Here is a 23,601-nt window from a genome sequence, read left to right on the forward strand (position 1 = left end):
TTAGGGATTTTGCTTTACCAATATGTATTTAACTGCAGACCTAATTATATTACACATAATTGAAATCGACTGAAGCAGTAGCTATCAATAGTACAAAGCTGAACAGTCATATATGGAGAATTGCTGTTATGAAGTTATAACTGTTGGTAAGAAGGGTTACCGGCACAGAGTTAACAGGAGCCCCCCCCCCATACACTCCACACAGCCATCCACAGCGCTTCCAGCAGCAACAATGTAATATCATTTGTTGTCTGTTGCGTTACTGCTGTTGGTTAAGCTATGCTGCAGTATGGCGGGATATGAAAAATTCATACAATATGGGAAATTAAAAACGGCAGGCCTATAAATACCCGGCAGGCCTATAAATACCCGGCAGGCACTACCTACGCTTATATTGTTTGTCAGATTGCAGCAGGTTGCACCTGTGTTGTTGTTAGATTAGCTGCAATCTCATCAGGTATGCAAGACAAACTCATTGGCTAACTTAAGTATTTACATATTCCTTAGATTAAATCCAGATAACAGGCCACAGTAACACTGAGAGGAAATGATTCTCCATTTGAATGCGATGAAGCATTCGATCAGAGTGTCCTACATCCTACCCTGGCACTGTAATTTCTGGACCTCGGCTACCGTTGAAGTGATAAAGGTGTTTCCTTGGGGGAGATTAAATAAATGCAGAAGAAAAGCACACAGCACTCAGCAACTTTGGCACTGAATAAAATGCAAAGTCCAAAGGATCATTCATCACACTCCATTTGCTATGCAAGAGATGATGAAAAACACAAAAATTTGATGCCAAAGAGAATTTAACAGACAAGCTGGAACTCTAAGACCTTGGCGACTCCTTTGTTGGCCAGAACGTTCGACATGTTAAATGTTTACTGTTGATATCTGTTACTCCAGATTAGAATTTTTCAAATCGCCAAAACTGGGGGACTGAAAGATTTATAAGGTTTTTAATAAACAGACAATTCTGGAATGTTCTAAAATGTTGCGTGGCCGATGTTTCTAGAATATTCCTAGAGAGAGAGTTTCTGGATTCCTAAATCACTCCCAGCCACACTCGGAAGTGGCCCTGCCTAAGCACAGGCACAGCGTCCAGACAGACCTGCCGTCCGGTTCACCTCCATCTGCATGCTGCCAAGCGCCACTGAGAAATGGCCTTGCGAGATCCTGAGCGGCTCAGCCAATAGAGCTCGTCCTTCTCCTTGACTCCACCTCCCATGCTGCTTCCTGAAGCAAACTCACTTGATTTTACCCTGGTTGCTCACTTTGACGTCATGGAGAAGGTTCTCACGTTACCCAACGTGTCCTTTTGCAACCCCATCATGATAAGTCCAGTTCTTCAACACTTTCTGTCCTTTTTTTTCTTTCCGTACCAAGACAGCCAGATAAAGAGGTGGGGATTCATTCTGATGTTGTCAATGGTGCTATCGGGCTCAGTCCAGCGATTTGGGGATTTTGAGAGTCACTTGACGTCTCCCAGCCAGTCCCTGACATAAATATGCTTTTCTTCCTACTTCCACTAATAGGAATGAAATGAGCTGGCTGAGCTGATCCGCATGGGCGGAGCCAGTGGTGCCTCTGACAATGAAATGCTGTCAAGATAAAATATTCACTGTGCAGACAAGCTGATGGTGCAATTGGAAAAAATTACATCTTAATCTACTTCTGCCACAAATTCTAGAGAGAAGTAGCAGCCATTGATTCAGGGCCTTCCGTTTATCCCGATTTCTCTTTGTAAGTCCACTGTTGCCATAGCTACGATTTTAGTCGGTCTGAAGCCAACCTTTGCAATATCAAGCACTGATGGAAGCTGAACTTCGTAGTTCTTGTGGTTACTGACCTGCGTGTCTGTGTCTGACACCAATACAGCTGTTCTGCTTTTAAAGTGCATTCTGACAGTCGACTCAGGAGTTCTGTGGTCTGCCTGTTTTTGTGATTTAATTCTTTCTTTCTTTTTTACCACAACAGAAATATTGGATCGTGCTCACTGCTGCTGAACATCACCTGTCATCTTCCCCAGCCTTCAACTTAAAATAAGAGTAGCAGCTGGCCCCCTCCCCCCAGATTATCTTATCCTGAGGTAAATTCCTAAAATATCCTGCCATATTTGACCAGGAGGAAGACTGTAGAAAAGGTTCCAGGAAGTCCAGCTCCAAGGGCCTATTTTTACCGAAGCCCCAAAGTCTCTGTGATGCTGCTGCTCGCTCACGCTCGGTCTGTTTTGACAGCTCAGAATAAACAGGGTATTTATGGGGGCGTAGTGCTGGTGGGGATTTCGGCCCCTTGGTCCCTCTGTGGGCAGTGAAATTAGTGCCCTGCACTGGCTGGTTATAAATGGCCCCGTTTCATATTTCATTGTGTTTGACATATAATTATCAGTCAAGGCAATCAGCCTGGCTAAAAGGCCACAGTGTTGCCAATGTCTTAACCTTTACTTTAAAATCTCAGCACTATTCTGCTGGACTTCATATGTTTCCCTGTTGTTTCTTTGAACACATTAATGTGCTGCCATTGTTCTGTTTTTTACTTGGGATAGTTCAATTTAAATGGATTCCTTGCATCCATCCATCTTCCAGCTACTTATCCAATATAGGAATGTGTGTCAATTAATCTTTCATAACAATAAATTACAGTTGCACTCAAAATTATTCAACCACTATTGCAAATTAGGTTTACTGGCCAAAATCAAACAAAAACCATTTAAATAGCTCAACACAACCAATATTACAAGTGGCTTTTCCACATTCAGCACAAAATGGCACTTTTAATGACTACTGCAGTCTCAGAATCCCTCGTAAAGGCACACATTTGCAAATCAGGTGTTGTCTCAAACACCCCTGATGCAACTAATCAAGTGCCTCATCAGTTGCATCAGGTGTGCTTGAGATCGAACACATCAGATACCTGGACAGGCTAGGGCTGTGTTCACAGAGACGATGGACTGCATGATAGGAATATGGGTCAGTCAAGAGAATTGTTCAAAAAGTTAGGAGAAGAGATCATTGCCTTGTACAAACAAGGAAAAGGATACAAAAAGATATCAAAGGTACAGAATCTTCCTAGAGATACCGTTGGAAGCAAAGTTCGCAAGTTCAGAGTTAAAGGAATACTGGCGATGCTACCTGGATGTGGCAGAGAGAGGAAGCCATCGTTAGCGTCCGAGAATCCCTCAAAGGCCACCAAGGCTTGGTCTGGAGTGGCCATCACAGTCGCCTTGAACCCCACGGAAAATCTTTGGTAGGATTTGGAGTAGGGGCTTGCAGCACATGAAACCCAGGAATATTAGTGATCTGAAGGCCATTGCCCATGAGGGATGGGCTACGATTCCTCGGAAATGCTGTCCAAAGCTGGCGTCTGGTTATGCATCACATTTGCAGCAGGTCATATCAGCAGAAAGGTGCTGAACTCAGTACTAAAGATGCTGGTCATGTAGGGTTGAATCATTTTGAGACTGCAATAATCATTAAAAGTGGCATTTTGTGTTCAATGTGGGGAAACCACTTGTAATATTAGTTGTTTTGAGCTATTTAAATTGTTTTTGTTCATTTAATTGCCAACAGCTGAAAGTTTGTAAATTTTTGCCAAAAAGCCTAATTTGTAATGGTGGTTGAATAACTTTGAGTGCAGCTGTACATATTCAGCTGTTATTGATGTAAATTTAAAGTTAGTCGTGTCAGGTGCTTTCATTTAAACATAATACAACATGATCTATACTTTTGCTTCATCTACCTATATTCATTTAAGAAGAGGTTCAAGAAGGGAATGATTTTATTCACACATCATTCTGTGCGCTTTTGGAAATCCATTTAACTGCTTACTGGATTTTTTCACTGGACAATAAGAACATTCTAAGCATAACTGGACCTGCTGCTGTACCTTTGAAACGCATCTGTATCTGGCAGGTTTCCAGAGCATATCCAGCTGTGACTGGGCGAGAATAGCCGCTAACTTTACATCACGGGGCACAAATACTTAGTAATGACTCAGTTACTACTAAAGCACAAATCATGAACAAATATAGTTGTTGCTTGAGATGAGGTCACAATTCATTAATGATGAGCAAACATGAGACCCAGTATTTCACTTGGGTTATTTATTACTTGTTCCCTCAGTGATTCCTTCAGTAGTTCAGTAAGATTAACCGATTTAACAGTAACGTAACAAATGTAACAGCTTGAGATAAAACATCCATCATGATTCATTAATGATGAATTAATGTGAGATTAGTATGTAACTAAGACTTAGTTTGTGGTTAATTAATACATAAGTAATAGCATAATACTCTATTATTTGTGCCCCGTCAAGTGTTACCAAATAACCACATACATGTAATTCCTTAGTGTCTCCCATTTAAAAGGCGTAACTACAAATGATGTAATGATGTAAAGACAGGGCTTTCGTCGTAGGACGATTCCTTGCTGGAAACTAGGCCAGAAGAGCCCACCTGCCCCCCTGGTGATATGCACATACAGCTCATACCTTTCATCAGTCACCTGAGACTCCTGAACCAGACTTAGATTGTGCAGGCAAACTCCAGCCCGGAATTTTACACCTCAGCGATGCACCAGTGACAGACCAGAGAGAACTGGTACTATAAGGAGGGGGGGGATGTTATCAGTAGTTGTCAATGCAGCTGAATACATTCTGGATCTATTAGATACAGCATCACAGAGTGTGTCATGAAAAAAACGATGGTTTAATGTACAGACTGTCCTTGACTTACAACCTATGCAACTTACGACGACTCACACATACAAATGTAGTTTAGATTATAACATTAAGTAAATTTAAATGAAGTGAAGTAAGTTGCGGGTGGCCATTCGCTGGGCAGTGCTACGCCACCTACTGCACCCTATGTGCTGTGCGATACTGTACAGTGCGGTAGGGACCATCCCAGCCTCACACGCTTCCTCCTGTCTCACTCTCACACCAGAAAGTGAGTGCGGTTAACCTCTTCCCACATACGTACATTCCGACATACGAACTGTCTGTCGGATCGGAAACCCGTCGTAAGTCAGGGACAGTTTGTCCTGAATGGGAGCATCTGTTAAGCAGATAAATAATACGGAGCAGAGAGATGGCAGGAAGTCGGCTGTGATTGGCTGTCACCAAGCCAACGGAAAACCACTGAGACTCTGGTGGAGTCCAGATCTCAAAGCCCACTGTACACATCACTGATCTTCACAGAGACACAGACACCGGCGGACGGAAACCATCTTCCCCTGCAGTCACTATAAAATGGCTTTGCACCCACGTCCCATGGACCGGGACCACGACACATGCTGAGGAAATCAGCCTCCAATGTCGGGGAATCTTTCTCTACGTAAGGCCTTCTTTCCACATTGGTCAACCAGCAGACATCTGAAATCTCAGGCAGATTTTTTCTCCTATGGATTATAAATACTTAGAAAATAAACACTTTAATGGTATAGCATCCAACCAAGACTCAACACCATGACAAATTCTGTCACACATTTTGATCAAAATGCAATTTTTACTTTGGACATGGTTTTTTTTTTTTTTCCTCAATCAAAACATCTTGCCACACTCATCTTTGTCCATGTACAGACAGGTTGATGATCCCCGCATCCAGAAATTTAATTAATTTTTAGACAATTTTGATTAACAACTTGGATTAACAGACACTTTCATCTGGAGCAAATTGTCCTGCAATTCTTAGAATACAAAATGTTATCAGTTGACTAGCTTGGTACGGATTCTGGTGACCGAGCCCACAGCAGAGTGACAAGCTGGACCTCAGACCCCCGACGGTCTGCTTTCTGTCACGGGTCTCGAACCCCTATGTTTCCTGCTACTTGAAGGCTCTCGTTAAAGAAGCAGGAGCGTAAGAATGTGCCACCTTAACTATGCAAATACAAATATATTTGTAAAAAACACAACCATCAAGGTCTTGAGTGTTTAGAGTATAAAAGCTATAGACTGTAGATCCTCCGTGCTAAAGTTTAAGCACTTAAGCTTCTGAGAACTGGGCCAGTACCCAGAATGCACTTCACCAGTTCAGAAAATGATACCAGTTGGTGTTAATGTACAGCTGTTTTATGAGTCATTTTGCATAAAACTCTCCAGAAAGCCACAGCATACCTGGATATAGAGGAATCTGGTTTGCCAACAATCTGTGAAGCTAGTTTTCAGACTCTGGTCCTAGTGGCTCTGAGGCCATAGGTGTTTACTCCTACTTCATAACTTAATTACATAATATCAATTACAGTACAACACATATTTAAATGCTATGGTTGGCACAATTCAAAGTGTCATTTCAGTGCTGTGCAGCACCTGGGGGGGGGGGGGGGAATCATACCCGAATGCCTGGAAGTGAGCCGCCCCCGTAGCTGTCCTGAGGGACAGTCGGACCGGCCGCCTCTGGGCTGGAGGGGGGGGGGGTCCACAGTGACTGCAGAGTAATAGAAACCCCATAACCTCCGGCAACCTGCCCACGCCCTTGTGGCCCGTCTGCCGCTGAAGCTCCCGCCTTCCTTCCTCACATCCATCTCATGTTATTCGTCTCCTCTTTTCCGGACGCACTGTAAACCTATTCCTGACCTGCATTCCACATACCTGTGCTTCTGTGGTGACCCTTCGCTGTCACCCCGTAATAATTTACTGCGTGCGGGTCAGTGTGGGGACAGGGAGACCGTGCATCTTAACCAAAGGCAAACGCTTAAAGGACAGAAATACACTGTTATATTTTACCATTGTTGTTTCTGATTACCCCTAAGTGCTTAAGTGCTTTACTTAAAATGTTGCTTTAGCAGTATGCAATGTGTGGCATTATGAGAATGCAGCATACTAAGTTTAACTTACAGAAATTCATTCATTCATTCATTCGTTTTCCATACCTGTTTGTCCAGGGAATTTAGTAGGATTACTTTTTGGAATTTGTTTTTTTCCGATTTTATGATTGTGTTTCTGAATCGTTGCCTTCTACAATGCAATGATTTCATATGAGTAATAATTCTGCATAGAAAGAGTCAAGGAGGCCAGAAGAAAATAACTGCTGATACCCAAATGTCCAATTGAAAGGGTTACATGCGAAGCAAATTCAAGAGAGATCATCTAAATTCAGCCATACCAACACCCAAGTCATCCATCCACACCCACGCCCCGCACAGGACGGGCACAGGGCACCAGGTAGGGGACACCCCACACAGGACGGGCACAGGGCACCAGGTAGGGGACGCCCCGTACAGGACGGGCACAGGGCACCAGGTAGGGGACGCCCCGTACAGGACGGGCACAGGGCACCAGGTAGGGGACGCCCCGTACAGGACGGGCACAGGGCACCAGGTAGGGGACACCCCCGTACAGGACGGGCACAGGGCACCAGGTAGGGGACGCCCCGTACAGGACGGGCACAGGGCACCAGGTAGGGAACGCCCCACACAGGACGGGCACAGGGCACCAGGTAGGGAGACCCCACACAGGACGGGCACAGGGCACGAGGTAGGGGACGCCCCGTACAGGACGGGCACAGGGCACCAGGTAGGGGACACCCCCGTACAGGACGGGCACAGGGCACCAGGTAGGGGACGCCCCACACAGTACACACACACAATGGGGGATATGTCAGTTGACCTGACTGCATGTAATTCCAGTGCAGCACATGGAGACAGTATACAAATAGCCCACGCAGAGGCCCACACTGCTGCTCACTGTTACTGAATATCCCTGCTGCTCACTGTTACTGAATATCCCTGCTGCTCACTGTTACTGAATATCCCTGCTGCACACTTAAGAAATCGTTGACATTGAATCATTTTCACAGGTGTGCAAATATACAAGGCCTGGGGTGACTTTTCCTCTTGTAGTCATAAAATCACTCCTCTGGTCATTCCATTCTGCCTTTATATTTCACTGTAACCTTTTCAATGTAACAATTGTGCTGTAATTCTATTTCTATACCTGTAATGGCCAAACACACAGGTCACAAGCACATTTTGATCTCTGCAGATTTGGCATCTATGCTTGTGACAAGAAGGTAGTGGGTTTGAATCCTATAGCCAGCAGTATTATATTAATATTGGGCCTTTAACCCTAAGTACTCCACGGGTGCTGGATGCTATCTGACCCTAAAACTTGCTCTCACATTTAAATATCTCAATGTCAGGAGAGAAAGATGGTATATATGACAGCCACCTGATTTCCCCACTGAGATGAATAAAGTACCACTGTTATTACTGCTGTCCCAGGATCACCCCATGGTCTTGGAGTCCATTAAGCAGAACGCTACAGGAAGTGGGTATCCAATAGGACATTCAACTGATTGGACAGATGGCTCCAGGACGAGGAATGCAGGAGAAGGACTCCGGTGCGGCAGATTGGTGGAACCAGCGGTCACAAGAACAAGGACGCGGGAAGCAGCTCGCAGGAATTAGAACACAGAACAAAACTACCATAGAGAAACCAAACTGGAGAACCACAAATTTGGAGATGAGAACATGGTATGCAGGAAAGAGACAAAGCAGAGTCAAAATGGGTGAAATTACAACAATTTATCTTGAAAGGAGATTATTTTTAGGATAATAAATTACAAGGTTCCTTTGGGCTATTTCAGTGGTTCTGCCACTGCCCAGCAATGGCCTAGATGCCCCTTAGCAATGAAGTTCTCCTGGAGCACAGATGCAATGCAGAGATGTGGAAAAGAGGAGTTTTATTTTGCCTGATGCGCCTATTGTGAAGTATGGCCTTCAGAAGCATTCTCTGTGCTGGGATATTGATGAAGGACTGGACTCTGGTATTAAAGTTAATACAGTTCTGCTGAAGCATCAGATCTAGTAACCAGGCAACCCAGGCTCTGCCTGAAGACCCTGGTATTCCTTCGCTTTGAGAAAATGAATCACATCTATTATATCTATTATTCCCATTGCGTTTTTAGAGATAGTTCTGAAAAATAAAGGGGAAATATGCAAGGAAGTGGGATATGATACCCGGCCAGAGGGGAAAAAAATGAAAGGATTCCCAGAAAAGTGAGTATTCTCAAAATCCCGCGTGACATGAGACTTCGGCTAATTCCCGACGCTGTGGAGTTCGGCCTTTGTTTCTACTTTAATTAAAAGCCCTTTTGTTATTTATTCAGTCACTATGGTTTGGGTCTTCAGTTGTGGACTCACCAGAGAATGCAAAATCTATAGTGTCGTTCTTCTGAAAAGAATTCATTTAACTTGTAATGACACATTCGTGCACTTCTTTTCAGGCTTAAAGAACAGATATTCAACACCAGGATGTAATGGTAGCTGCAGATTACATTGCCCAGTAGAAGGATATGGTAAAATTCTAACAGTAATAAATAGCAATTATAATAATGATATATTAATACAGTACAGTCCCCCTAAATTATTTGTAGTGTTCAACTTTGGCCACTAACTAATCTCTGTGAATTATAATTATGACGTAATACACGTGAGGCACTCGGGTTCCAAAGTGTGCAGCCGTTGTGGCCTGATGACCCTCGGAGAGCTTTAGGGCACCATCTGGACAACATGTTAAGGCATCTAGGAGCAGCCTCTGCTGCGCTGCTTCAACGTGCTGACATCTTACTCATGTTCAGCCTCACAAAGCGAGGCGACGACGTCTTTGTCTCTTTTAAGGCATCATAGATATTAAGGCCAGCAGAATTTAATCTGTTTCTCGCTGTACTTTTTTGTCATATCCTCTTTCTCTCTCTAAGTTCATACAACAGGCGTGGGCAGAGCCTTGCTGTTTAAAAAGCCAGTTTTTAGACACAATTGGGCAGGTTGGCTAGCAATTTGAGAACCGGATTTGAGACTTTCACCAGTGGTGGTCTGCCCCGCTGCAGTATATGCCTTGATGAGGTATTTAGGCCAAATTGCTTTGGTTAAGAAGCCAGCTGTGTCAGATAGCACAATTTAAAACCGGAAGCCATTAAAGTACTTTCAGATAAAGGTGTCCATTAAGTAGCTGAAATAACAAAATTAATATAACTAACTAAATTTCCCGTGAAGCGGAGCGCTCTGCCTAGCAGGCTGCCGGGGGTTAGCTGTTTCCCTCCTCATCATGTTGCCGGGCAACAATCCCAGGGGCTGTTACCAGGTACGACTCTCTGTGATACCTGAATCAAACCCTCCTGCCTAAACAAAACTGGGCTATTAGCAAGCCTGCACGATAGATGAAGGCCCAAAGCCAGGATGTGGCCACTTGTACTGGACCGTAGTGCCCCGTATCCATTGGTGATGCGTTACAAGGTCTATTGTAGACAGCCGTAATAGTCCGTAATAGCAAACCATCTGCAGACCCCATACAAAACGAGTCTTTTGTGCACTTTCACTTGGTAATTGATAAACAACACAAAATAAGACAATACCAACGTTAAATACAGTCATAAGTACACTGTACATTATTATACAGTCCTGTACACTTCTGTACTCTCTCAAACAAAAGTGATTCTGACGTTTTAGCGCAATTCTCAAGAAATGATATAATGTATCAAGGTATGAGGGGGATGATGAAAGTCATACTTTTTATACCCCCCCAAAGGTTGAAGTAACACTGAAAAATCATATTGATACACATTTTACAATTTCTTTTTTTTGGGGGCGTGGTAAATCATGGATACGCTATAACTCGGGGTACTTAAACCATGCATGCAGAGGAACTCTTGTGTTTGTGTTTGTGTTTGTGTGCACGAGGCAGGAAGTGGCTGTGAATTAAAGGTATATCAGTTAAGGGCCTGACGGCATTTTACCGTCTATTGCTTGATTTAAAAAAAAAAAAACATGTATAATTCACACACTTTATGCGCACAAACGTGGACAAATAACTGCATGCGAAGTCCCAGCCCCCCCCCCCCCCCCCCCCACACCAGGCTGCCTTGGATCCATATAATCAGATTATCTCCCGGACTCCTCCTGGGGCTTGTGTCACCTCCCAGGCGCAAAAAAAGAGTCTGTGGAGGAATTTCTTTGAAGTCTCACGTCTCGTATCACAGGTGAGATTAAAAACCAGAAACAAAATTTAGCTGTTTTCACTCTCACTTAAACACTGTAATCCAGAGCAGTATGAACTGGCAAAAAGTGTTTTCATTTTGATTCTTTACTTACAGTTACCATTTCAGTCTGCCTTAAGCACTTGTACGGTGGACATAAATATGAACCCTCCCATTCAAACATGCACGTTGGGGAACATTCTGGACGTCTGTACTACAGCTGTGCCACTTTTAGTGACCAGATATTAAACAGCTCTGGCAAACTCTCCCTACGGCTGTAATTTTGCTGTTACTTCTTGCTTGAACACTTTGTTTCAAAAAATAATGACAAACACTAAACTCACTAAGCCATGTGTTGTAAGAGATTTGATTTTTTAATGCATTTCCAATTTTTTTACTATAGATGTTGCTGTTGTTGTTGGTCATCTATTTGTTATCTGCAAACTAAAAAGATATTGGTTGCTGGTAAATCCTTCCGTCCCCAAATGGCTCAAGCATTCTGCTGTGGCTCCCAGTTCAGCAATAATCTCTCCGTCTCTGCAATCCCTCCTTGTCTCTTTGTCTCTGTTGGGGGGGGGGGGGAGGCTGGGGTCATGTCCTTCTGCAAAGTTCAAGTAAAGCCGGGAAAAAACAAATGACTCTAATATCCTGATAGTTTTCAAAACACAGGACCAAGGTTTGTAATCTTAGTGATAATACATAGTTATGAAAAATGCAAATATTCAAATGACATGTAATCTTTGACATCAAAATGCCATCCATCCATCTATCCATCCATCCATCCATTCACCCTTCTCTGCTCGTAGGGGTCGCGGGGGCAGCAGTCTAAGCAGGGATGCCCAGACCTCCCTCTCACCAGCCTCCTCCTCCAGCTCTTCCGGGGGATACCAAGGCGTTCCCAGGCCAGCCGAGAGGTATGATCTCTCCAGCGTGTCCTGGGTCTGCCCCAGGGCCTCCTCCTGGTTGGACATGTCTGAAGCATCTCCCCAGGGAGCCGTCCAGGAGGCGTCCTAGATAGATGCCCGAACCACCTGATCTGACAATCACTATTACTCCAAATCACACTTCATCAAAGCTTGTCATTAAGATTATGTGGAGAAAAAATGTGATCCTGCTAAGGTCACGTCTTAATTAGCATTAAGGTTGATATTTGTTGAACACTGATTAAATAAAACTTCAGTCTGAACTGAATGTGTAAAACAGATTAATCAAGTTCTTACATTTTCAGCATGTTCTCTGATGTAGCCCAAACCACCTGCATGAATGAGGGCCTTAGCCAGTGCTGCAGTACCTGTAATGTATGAACTGTGACCACCTGTTGTCTTTCTTTCTGACTAATATCTTCCGGCTTGCATAAGTTATTCCAGAATATTCTAGTTTTTGTTGATGATGTAATGTAGGGTATCAGACATGAAACACTGCAAGTTTTTGCAGTTTTTAAAAAATGGTTTTCTGACTTGAATTTACATTCTTCCACTTTCAAAAAAAAAGTCACATAATTGCTTTGTATAATTCAAAAATATATGTAGCAACTTGTGTCTAATGTATCCAATATGCGTGTCCTGGAGCTAAGATCAAATTAAGTCTTGTCATTTCAGCATTGCCATTTTACTTTGGGAGAAAAGTGACTATCCAGATTGTTTTTTTTGTAACGCTATATTTATGTAAATAAAACAGAAAAGAAGCCCAAAAGTCTTGTACTAAACGGAGTACTTTCAAAGTATTACACATCCTGGAAAATCATATGTGCCATGTAGCAATTATCACTTACAGCCGATGTAAGCTGAGGCCGCAAGCTTCTCTGTGTGATAAATTTTGCCTGGATGATCTTTCGGCACATGAAGGACAAATTGTCCCCCCAGACCTATTCTAAGTTTTACAGTCCAAAATAAGTGTCTTGCAGGGCACATCAAAGCTATCTTAGTTTGCCGTCTTACTTAGGGTCACCTCACCTCCACGCCTCATTCCAGAAGCCGGAGGAGTGCCCTCTGGAATGTGGTCACGCTGTGCCCTTATTAAATTATCTGCCTGTTCAGCTGGCCCCTTCTAGCCGTAAAGACTCACATGCGATTCTCAGGCTTCATTCATTGATGCAGCTCGGGTCCGCTGGCTGCTCACATGCAGTGCAGGCACCACAAAGAACAGAGAGCTGAGCACATGGACTCGTTTGCCTGATTATTACCCGGCAGTGAGAATAAAGGCAGGGGGCCACACATCAGTCTCCGGCTGCGGTAACACATGCTTCGCACTTAGAGCCCAGCTGCAGTCCCAATTGTCACATCACTGACGTTTTTCTAAACTTCAGGTTTTTTTTGTCAGGCTTTATTTCTATGTATTTTAGTTTTAGGCGTAATGGGTTTAGTTTAATTTTTGCTTTTGTGGACATCTTTATTTGTAGTTGTAGTATAAGTTGTATATTATTGTTATTTAATTCTTTATTTGTAGTTTTGACATTTTTAAAGATTAAGCTGCCTTTAACTATTCCAAAAACGAAATATCACTTAGCTTGCATTTCAATAGTATTAAATTGTAGGATTTTCAAACAAGAGTGTCATTGTTGTCTGTGTGCCACCATCAGACAAATAAAGAGGCCTGACAGCAGGTCAGTTCAGTGTCATACTACTCAGCCATTCATTTGGAACGACTGGATAGTTTTTGTTTGTCTTTATTATTATTAGAAATAATAATATTAATAATAATAATAATGTAACCATTATTATTTTTAGCCTATTGTTGTTGACATAAATAATAATAATTATTATTATTACAACTAATATAATAATTACATTACATATTATATATTAGATTAAAAAAAAAACATGTGCATGCGTATATTTTCCATGGCAAAACATCAGAAAGAGGCAGGGGTGCGGATACTTGTGGAGCTCTACATCGGAGAGACGGAACGCGGCTTCTCTCCGGCTGCAGACGCCGAGCCGACGATCAACGTGTCCCGGCGAGGGCAGCGGGCCGCACTCCCATAATAACACCGCTGACGTCACCTCGGCCGTCGCTCGGAGAGAGAGAGAGAGAGAGAGAGAGAGAGAGCGAGAGAGAGAGGGCTGATGAAGGGGATAGTCAATCGGCGGCGCTGGCGGCAGCCATCTTAGAACCATCGCGGTGGTTGCGAGTACATCATATGGTTTTTTATTTTAAATTTCATATTGAGTAATACTTTTAAAATATCATTAAGGGTGCCCGCTGTTTTCTTTGGGCTGAAATAACGGCATGCATTTCCGAAGGTCCAAACCACCCGCATCTGTAGTGGGATTAGTCCTTGCACTGATTTGTGCGGTGGATGCTGCGAAAGGTGAGTCGAATCTTTGGGTTGACATTCATTCTATTATTTTCTGTACCCTCGAAATGATTTGCGGCCCAGTGGAGAGACGGGAAATGCTGATTGTATCAGCCGGTGTGGATTATTTTCACGGTCAGTCCTGTTATAAGGGGTGTTGAGTAAGGCTGAATTAATCGGGAAGGCTCAGCTCTCATCCAGCAAAATATGAAGATTTAGTAGAGGACAAATGATGATGATGATGATGATAATAATAATAATAATAGTAATAATGTAGTGTGAATTGCGTTTTAATGAACGACCCGTATTAACTCCTGATGAATTAAATACGTTAATTATGTTCATTATGATGTTTTTCATATAATAAACAGTCAACGTTAATATATTAATTATATAGCAACATAATACAATGTATTTACTATCCCCACCATTGTAGTCATTGGTGTTTTCGGTACTTTGTAGCTGGGAATGACACGGCATTAGATGCGTTTTATGGAAATCTACGGCTTGTTCAGTCAAGTGCACTCGACAGTACTTTAAACCAACCCGATCTATAGCACTGTGTCGCTTAATGTCATAAATTGCTGCAGATCAGGGCATCGCTGAGGGCTGTGACTCCGAGGAGACTCTGGTCCACATTTATCCGCAGCGCATTGCAGGTTTGGTCGCCAGCGTCGTCTGGTCGTGGGATTTAAAAATGTATGTGATTTAGCCTCCTCTGATATTTCAGGGGTCGTTAATCATTACTATTGTTATGATGAAGTATCTCGGGGGTGTTAAAAAGCACAATGGCTTCTAAATACCTAAACATAATACCTGTAAGCATTCAATTAATTAAATCTTAAATACAGCATCAGATGACTGTGGCTGTGAAGTTTGACACTGCAGCAATCTGCAGATCGGCGCTTCGGGCTACTGAGGAGGAAGATGACTTAGAAATTTCATGTGCGCAACTCGTTTGCGGTGCTTTAGGAGTCTGTGTTACGGATGTCCGATGGTGTGCGGTCTCTCCGCTCTGCGTGACCGTGCGTGGGCTTCCGTGGACGCGGGAGGAGGCGAGGGAGATGCGTCCTGCCGACACACCCATGTTTGCGCCGCACAGTTAATCCGTGATCCGCCGCGATGGGATGTGGAGAGGTGTGTCGCAGGTGCCCGATTTTCTGTAAAAGCGACAGAGATTTGCGTTTTGCGGCGCAAATCGCAGCGCTGCCCTAAGCAGATATCATGCGCGTTAATATCCACGCAAGCGTCCATGTTTAGGCAGGTGTTGCACCTGGGGAGCGGGCGAGAAATAACCTGACATGGAGCCAGTTTCTGGAATATTCAGGCGTCGCAGTTTTTCAGATAAGTGCGGAAAGCTGCGGTCTGCAGCTTTGGGAAGGAGACCCGATTGCAACAAAAAAAACACTGACACTTTTTAAATTTCATTTCAAAATATTGAAAATACGTAACGCATGAAGGGTATCAGCACAGGATAACCATGTTTGTGACCTTGAGATTTCATTTGTTGAAGGAAACTTTCTAAGAACTGAGAATAAATTAACTCAGAGAATAATATGGTATTGTACACAGGTTATGTAAATAATGGGACCATATCAGTAAAGTTTGAAGTACTTTTCACCCATAGACAGGCATTAAAACTCTGTGGGATTAATTAGGATACCATGATAGATCTGTAAATCTCACACTACGTAAATTACAGATTTTAAAAAATATTTCAGGAAAGATTGTTGTCAAGGATCTGGCATAAAGCACGATTTCAAAAATATCTGAGGAATATTCATTTCGGGGACAGATTTGGGTCTGTGGCTTGGTTATTGTACCATTCGGTGACTCTTATGTCCTGCTGTTGCTGTATCGGCAGCATCCATCACGCAGACAGCATGTGCCTGGGAAGGAGGCCGCAGCCCATGTTCACTAATTGTTTCCCCCGCACATCAATCTCTCATGTCTCTTACATCACTCAGACACACCACCCTTTGTTTTGCTTTTTTTCTTTAACTAAATAAAGTTCCCTGCTTTGTCCACCTGCTCTTTCACTGGGTGACGGATGCCACTGTATACAGCCTGAGATTGGGCCGGAGAGGCGTGTTAAAACGACGCCCTGCCATCCTGCCAGCAATTGGAGGGGGGGGGGAGGACGAACACCCAGCTGCAGTGTCAGTGTATTATTTTTGGGAAGATGGATGACATAGTAAGAAGGCAAAACACACACAGACACACACACAGACACACACACACACACATACATTCAGGGCCTGTGAGAGTTCCGGTATCGTATGTCAGCACTCTAACACAGTCTTTGTGCAGAAGGAATCACTGTATTCATTCTGTCATTGACGTCACTTGTGTGTACAATCGTCGTTTTGTTGTATTCTGTAGCAGTATTTACCTGTCTTTGCTCCTAACCCTTCTTGTACTCCCTGTGATATGCTTTGCCGGTTCCTCAGCCCCCGTGCTCCTGAGGGAGGGGCCTCGGCCAAGCGCCGCAGTGACACCCCCCCGACACGGTGGACGTGTTTGGCTGCTGCACCTGTCTCATCTGCTTTGTAACTGAGTGTACGCAGTTGGTCTGGGATGGCTTTCGCTTTTTAATGACGAGCACCTGGGTCATTTCACAGCTTTCCTCCTTAGCTCCTCTGCTTCTCTTACTCTCGTTATCCTCACTGCTGTTTTGTCCGTCTTCCCTGACAGGTGACAGATAACCAGTTAGCTTTCAAACCCAAGAAGAAGAAAAGGTTTCCTCCCAGATCTGAAACCTCTAGCCTACATGCTACCGTCTGTCTGTTTTAAAAGCCGGGGATCGGCTATCTGCCTTTAACTGACTCTCTCGCTGTTTAATAGGGGGGGGGGGCAGCATTGTATTCTGCTGGATAATGAGCAGATTTTGAAATGTGTTTCACATTTTTTTTTAAACCAGACTTTTTATTTGGTTTTTCTGGGGTTAGTGCTTTTCAGATGTACCAATGTAGAGCAATTTGGAATGACTTGGCCTAACAGTTTCCTTAGATAAAGAGTCTTTCTACATGACTGAATGAATACGTAATCAGAGTGATGATAGCAGACTTCAGGGGCTTCGGTTTATTGGAGTGCTGCAGTAACCAAAGCACAAACTGGGCGTCTAAATCCGCAACAACTGTGGGATTGTTATGTCAGGCGATATGCAGTGCGCTGTGGCAGGGGGCGTGGCCACTGCCCATTCTCCTGCTTTTCTTTTTTTTTGAGAATTGGGGGGGAAGGGTGTGGATGTGGGAGGTCAGAGGTCAGGGCCGAGTTCCTTTCTGGTCTCCCTATGCGTCCCATGCTTTTGTGCCATATATACCTATATGCACAAATATATAAATAACATTGGTGGGGCTGTCTTTTGATTTGTTTGCTTTGGCTGCTTTTTGAGTCACATGGAACATTCCAGAGAAGCGGCCTTGTTTACATACACTGGCCTTGGCCTTGGCGTTCCTTCTTCCGTCTTTCTTGGAGCTTTTTATGTTTGTACCTGTGAAGGACTCTGCCCATTAAGCCTGTTTCACGAATGTTCGAATGGCTTGCAGATAATTGCTGCATTCCATTTGCCTTGGGATCCGACTTTCGGATTCCGAGATTACGTCACATCCGCTAAAAACTTGGGAAAACCGAGTCGGATGCGTTCCATTTGCCACAGAAGTAGCAATACCATGGACTCATATGAAAAAGCAAGATCCGGACAACTTGTCGGATTTAAGGTATCTCAGTTTAAATGGTCTTTATCTTCGTTCACTTACAATTAGCCCGAACTACCTTAAATCCGACAAATAATCTGACTAATCATGAAATCCAATTCTAGCCCGGTTAATTGCCATTGTTAGCAATATCAGTTGATAACACATTACGCGCGGTGCTTTACGTATAAAACTCCGTAGCAACATGTCCACAGATAAGTTGGATGGTATAGTGGTTGCGACCAATTTAATGAGCCACAACTGAGAAGTAGTGCTTAAACAGGATAAAACTACAACTTTCCCTTCTGTTGATAAAGGGTGCAGCCATCTTGGATTCTGAACTCGGGATCCTCTGTGTTGCTCCGAGACATTTCCCGGATCTCCGAGAAACGGGAGCGCATGTCGTCACTTCCGGCTTCAAAACTCGGAATCCGACTCGGAATCCGAGTTCCGAGGGCAAATGGAATGCAGCAAAAGGCCCACAATCTTTTGGGGCAACAGTCTAGACTGTTAATCACTCTTCCATCTGCAGGCCTGCAAGCTTTTTATAGGGATTTGTGGAGTTTAATCTGGCAGCCTTTTGGCATGCAGGCTAGTTCCCATTTACCAAAGTTTTGGTAAGATTGTTGTTTTGAGAGTCGTTCTGTCTGTCTGATAACTTCCATTTCAGCCACTGTGCCTTGGACACTTAATCATGCCGATTAAATGCTGTTTAGACTAAAGTTAATTTATCTGCATGTTTGTCCTTCATTTATTAGGTAGGAATGTCAATCACAGCAAAAAATATAATGAGATCTACACTAAGGGGCAGTTAATTGAAGAATGCTGAAGCTGCAATATTCATTTAAGGATGCGTTTGAAGAAAAATTTCATCAGAAAAAAAGTTTTTCAGTTATAAATATGGAGGAAAAATTACAGAATAATTCTTCATTAAATTACTTATTAAATATTCGATTTGCCTAGTATTTAGGCTAATTATTGGAAAAAGCATTCAAAATAAATACCGTGAAAATGTGCACTATAGCTGTGGTGCAGATCAGAGCATGTGAGCGGAGTGGAGCGGAGCGAGGAGCGGAGCGGGCGAAATTTGGTCAGAGTGCGGAGCGGTTTTTTAATTAAGGCTGGAGCGGTCGCTCTGTCTCGCTCCAATTTCGCTCCGATACCGCTCACACTACGAGGCGTGCGCAGATCTTCCCAGAATTCATCTGTACAATTATCAAGATTTAGATCCGCTTTGGAATCTAAAAAGACCTTTCTCGGAAAGATGAGTGTGCTAAGCGAACACGCGGAGGCCAGAGCAAAACGTGAGCAAGTTTTATATGGTTGTAGCATATCAAGTCTATAAAGTAAATAAAAGTATAAAAGCCTATAATTTGGTAATCCAAATAAATTAGTTTGTCATTCAAATTAGGTCTAATAGGATTTTAAAAATTCACGTAACGCTGTCAGTGAAATTTTATTTTATAGAGACGCAGCAGCAGCATCAACAGAAAATAACTGAGGAATTTAAAACGTGGATGCGCTTAGTCTGTATATTCTTTAGGCTATTAAGCCCACTGATTCCTTTATTTTTAAGCCTATTTTGTGTGGAATGCCATTGCCAAACCTGTCCATTGTTGCCTATATGTTGTTTAAAAATAAATATTTCCTGTTCTGAGTGCCGTTGCTCACATTTCTTTATGATATAAGGCATCGGTTTAAATTGGAGCGAGCGTGGAGCGATTTGACTGGAGCAGGAGGAAATTTTAGTGGAGCGTGGAGCGGTGTTGAGCGGAGCGGCGTAGTGTGAATTAGAGCGGAGGAGCGGGCGGAGCCAACAGCCTCGTGAGCGAGGAGCGGGAATTCTCACCGCTCCGCTCCGCTCACATGCTCTGGTGCAGATGTAGCCTAGTCCCACTGCAGCTGTGGTGCAGATGTAGCCTAGTCCCAGCTGTGGTGCAGGTGTAGCCTAGTCCCACTGCAGCTGTGGTGCAGGTGTAGCCTTGTCCCACTGCAGCTGTGGTGCAGATGTAGCCTAGTCCCAGCTGTGGTGCAGGTGTAGCCTAGTCCCACTGCAGCTGTGGTGCAGGTGTAGCCTAGTCCCACTGCAGCTGTGGTGCAGGTGTAGCCTAATCCCACTGCAGCTGTGGTGCAGGTGTAGCCTAGTCCCACTGCAGCTGTGGTGCAGATGTAGCCTAGTCCCACTGCAGCTGTGGTGCAGGTGTAGCCTAGTCCCACTGCAGCTGTGGTGCAGGTGTAGCCTTGTCCCACTGCAGCTGTGGTGCAGGTGTAGCCTAGTCCCAGCTGTGGTGCAGGTGTAGCCTAATCCCACTGCAGCTGTGGTGCAGGTGTAGCCTAATCCCACGGCGTGCAATGTAATACATATATGACCACACACACATACGGACACACACAGACACACACAGGTTTACTAGAGTAGCCCTGTTGCACATGTGAAATGGCCTCCTTTGCATCGCCTGCTCTTGGGAGAAAACCAATTAAATCACAGCAATACGCATCTGGTTGTTATCTTGCTTGGGTTTAGCGTTCAGGTTCAAACCTGCATCAGCTGCTTAGCGTATTGCTGTGATTTAATTGGTTTTCTCCCAAGAGCAGGCGATGCAAAGGAGGCCATTTCACATGTGCAACAGGGCTACTCTAGTAAACCTGTGTGTGTCTGTGTGTGTGCATGTGTCTGTGTGTGTCCGTATGTGTGTGTGGTCATATATGTATTACATTGTGGGGACCAGTGGGTTTACCTATCCTTATGGGGACATTATGTCCCCATAAGGATAAATACAGTATCTGTTTTTTTTCCCTTATGGGGACCGGTTTCCTGGGAAAACTCTATTTTATAAAAATCGGTGACTGCTATGAAAAAACTAAAAATGCAAAAACTCTTGTATTTTGTTAGGTTAATTATGGTTATGTTTAGGGCAGGGTAGGGGTTAAGGTTGTCATAGTTAGCGTTAGCATTTTTCCCATTGAAATGAATGAGCGGTCCCCATAAGGATATGTATATCCTACATGTGCGTGTGTGTGTGTGTGTGTGTGAGTGAGAGAGAGAGAGAGAGAGAGAGAGAGAAAGTGAAAGAATTTCCATTCTCAGTGAAACACATTTTCTGTTAGCTGTCAGATATTTTTTAATAGTTGCCTCTTGGTCTGCCTGGAAACTGGCTAATGATTGCTGCTTTCATCCATGTCTCTGAGTTGCTGGGTACAGAGGGATAAGTTATGCAGGAGAGGGACAGTTCGCTCTGTCAGCCTCTCTGCAGGAGCTGGACATCGCTGTCATAATATTCACTTGAGATACTCCTGAGGGGAATGTTGTTGTGAACTTTTGCTCAGTTGACCTTTCCCTCCCTCCCCCCGGCGACGTGACCCTTCACACCGTGCCCGGTGAGGGGGGGGTGGCCCGTCCATCAGCAGCTGCTGCTGCCCGCCATCGTGGGTGTTTTCCGAGGAGCGGCATCATGCCCTGAGACTGTTGCCTCTCACCTGCCTGTTGTGACGTTTGCCAAAAAAGACACTGAATCTTAGGCGATGCTTTAAAAAGCCACTTTTGTCTTTCTCCCAGTCTTCTGTGCTGGGCTGTGTCCCGCTCACCTGGACAGGCGGCACCTGTTTGGCACAAAATGAAGGCCGGCTGTCTCCTGGAGCACCCACGCGTCTCCTCATCAGCTCACTCTCAGGGACGCGGGGACTGGGACAGCTTCCTTCTGATGGAAATGTCCAGGATGAGTCAGAAATGGGTCGCTGGGGTAGCAATTTTATTTAACTTGACATAAATAAAAGGAAAACAACTGAGGAATCATATTTTAAAGGGTACATTTCTGGATTTGATGGAACATTTCATATCATAAGGTGGCATGCTGGCTGAGTGGGGAGTGCTATTAACTCCGGTTTTTTGCTCCAGGTTTTTGCTCTGGGTTTGCATTCCGGGTTTTTGTCCAGGGTTTACATTTCAGGTTTTAGCTCCAGGTTTTTGCTCCTGGTTTTTGCTCCGGGTTTATGTCCTGGGTTTGTGCTCCGGGTTTACACTTCAGGTTTTAGCTCCAGGTTTTTGTTCCAGGTTTTTGTTCTGGGTTTTCGTTCCAGGTTTTTGTTCTGGGCTTTCGCTCCAGGTTTTTGTTCTGGGTTTTCGCTCCAGGTTTTTGTTCTGGGTTTTCGCTCCAGGTGTTTGTTCTGGGTTTTTGCTCCAGGTTTTTGTTCTGAGTTTGACCATTTGCTAACCCTAGGCTCCTCCAGGTACTCAGGTTTCCACTCACTTTTCAAAGACATGCAGTTAGGCTAACCGGCGTCTCTACATTACCTGTTGTGTCTGTGCCCAGCGAAGGACTGGCATCCCGTCCAGGGTGCCCTGTGCTTCCTGGCATTGGCTCCAGCCCTCCTGTGACCCTGACTAGGACAAGCGGTTGGAAGATGCATGGGTTCCTGCTAAGTAACAATTACATAGAGAGGGTTTAGACAGAGGGTAGGAATTTCGGCAGAAACATTGTTTCTAACTTTTTTATTATTGCCGCCTGCTTGTCTACTGAGAGACTGTCAGTTTGTTTCAAAGGCCCTGATTGCATCTCAAAATATTTTCAAGTGACGTTTCCTTTGTCGGGCAACGTGCCCCCCCAGCAGGGAATATTATCTGCACCCCGCATTCCCGCCGGGCCCAGCTTATACAGATCTGCCTTCAGCTCTGAGGCCCTTCTGTTTCCCAGGCTGTTAACCCCTGCTTTGCCTCCCCATTCGTTCTTCGGACATCCAGCCCCGCGGCGAACAAAGAGGTCATTCTGTGCTGAGCACTTGGCGACCGAGGGCTGGGACGGGCGTGTCACAATGCGGGCGCTGTCACGGCGAGCGGAGGACCCTCTCAGTGCCGCGGGAACACTGCCCGCCCCTCTGGAATGCGTAAGGGGGCCTTTGAGCGGCTGGGGGAGTAGCTTCTACTGTTTTTTTTTTCGGGTGACAGGAAAGGGGGGTGAGGTGGTGGGGCCGCCTGTCCCCTTGAAGAGCTGTTGTGTGACTCTCCCATTCAGCAACTCAGCCCATCGGGCTGGTTGTTCAGAGCCACCGATCCGTCACAAATGGGTCACTCCACACTGAATGCCGAGTCTGTTTTCACTTAGGGAGCGGGTTGTTGCAGTGATTTGAGGGGGGGGTGGGGAGGGGGGGGATGGGGCGTCGGGTTCAAGCCTGGTTCTGCGAGTTTAACGACATGTATTTGGGGTTTAATCTATAGGACTTCTCTGGGGTTGGTGTAGTAATCTCCCTCAAGAGCCCCATGGGTGTAACTGCCGGATTATCACCTGCTCAAGGAGACCCGTCATTAAAAGGCTGCTAGAATTCATGGGGAAATGCCGCCATGTGCATTCTGTCTAGGAGGGGAAGGGAAATGCAACCTGACTAACCCTAACCTGGGGGGGACTGGATCCTCTGCCGAGAGGCGAGTCTGTGCCCCTGTGGTTTACATGGCAGCCGATTAGCGGCTTCAGTTCCCAGGTGTGCTTCCCATCCCCGTTGCGAGGAGATGGGCGGCCTGCAGCCGCACTTTACCTGGCCGCCTTCGCTGCCGCTGGATCCATGGGAACGGGGAAGGGGGGAGCCTCGGGTCTCCCACTGGAGTCATGTGACTTGCCCTGTTTGCCCCCCTTGGGCTCCTGCCTGTAATT

The 23,601-nt window shown here is 44.7% G+C and overlaps 1 protein-coding gene across 4 annotated transcripts in view; it reads left to right on the plus strand.

Annotated features, from left to right (window-relative positions):
* The first annotated feature begins 14,013 nt into the window (after nucleotides 1–14,013).
* clstn1 (calsyntenin 1) overlaps nucleotides 14,014–23,601 on the plus strand; it is a 46,676-nt gene continuing 37,088 nt past the window's right edge. For all 4 annotated transcript variants that reach the window (XM_072713329.1, XM_072713332.1, XM_072713331.1 and 1 more), the window contains exon 1: nucleotides 14,014–14,279. In XM_072713329.1, coding sequence (XP_072569430.1) covers nucleotides 14,198–14,279 — 82 coding nt within the window. In that variant the 5' untranslated portion in view covers nucleotides 14,014–14,197. The remainder of the gene's footprint in view (nucleotides 14,280–23,601) is intronic.

Source organism: Paramormyrops kingsleyae, chromosome 6 (assembly GCF_048594095.1).
Source record: "Paramormyrops kingsleyae isolate MSU_618 chromosome 6, PKINGS_0.4, whole genome shotgun sequence".
NCBI lineage: Eukaryota > Metazoa > Chordata > Actinopteri > Osteoglossiformes > Mormyridae > Paramormyrops > Paramormyrops kingsleyae.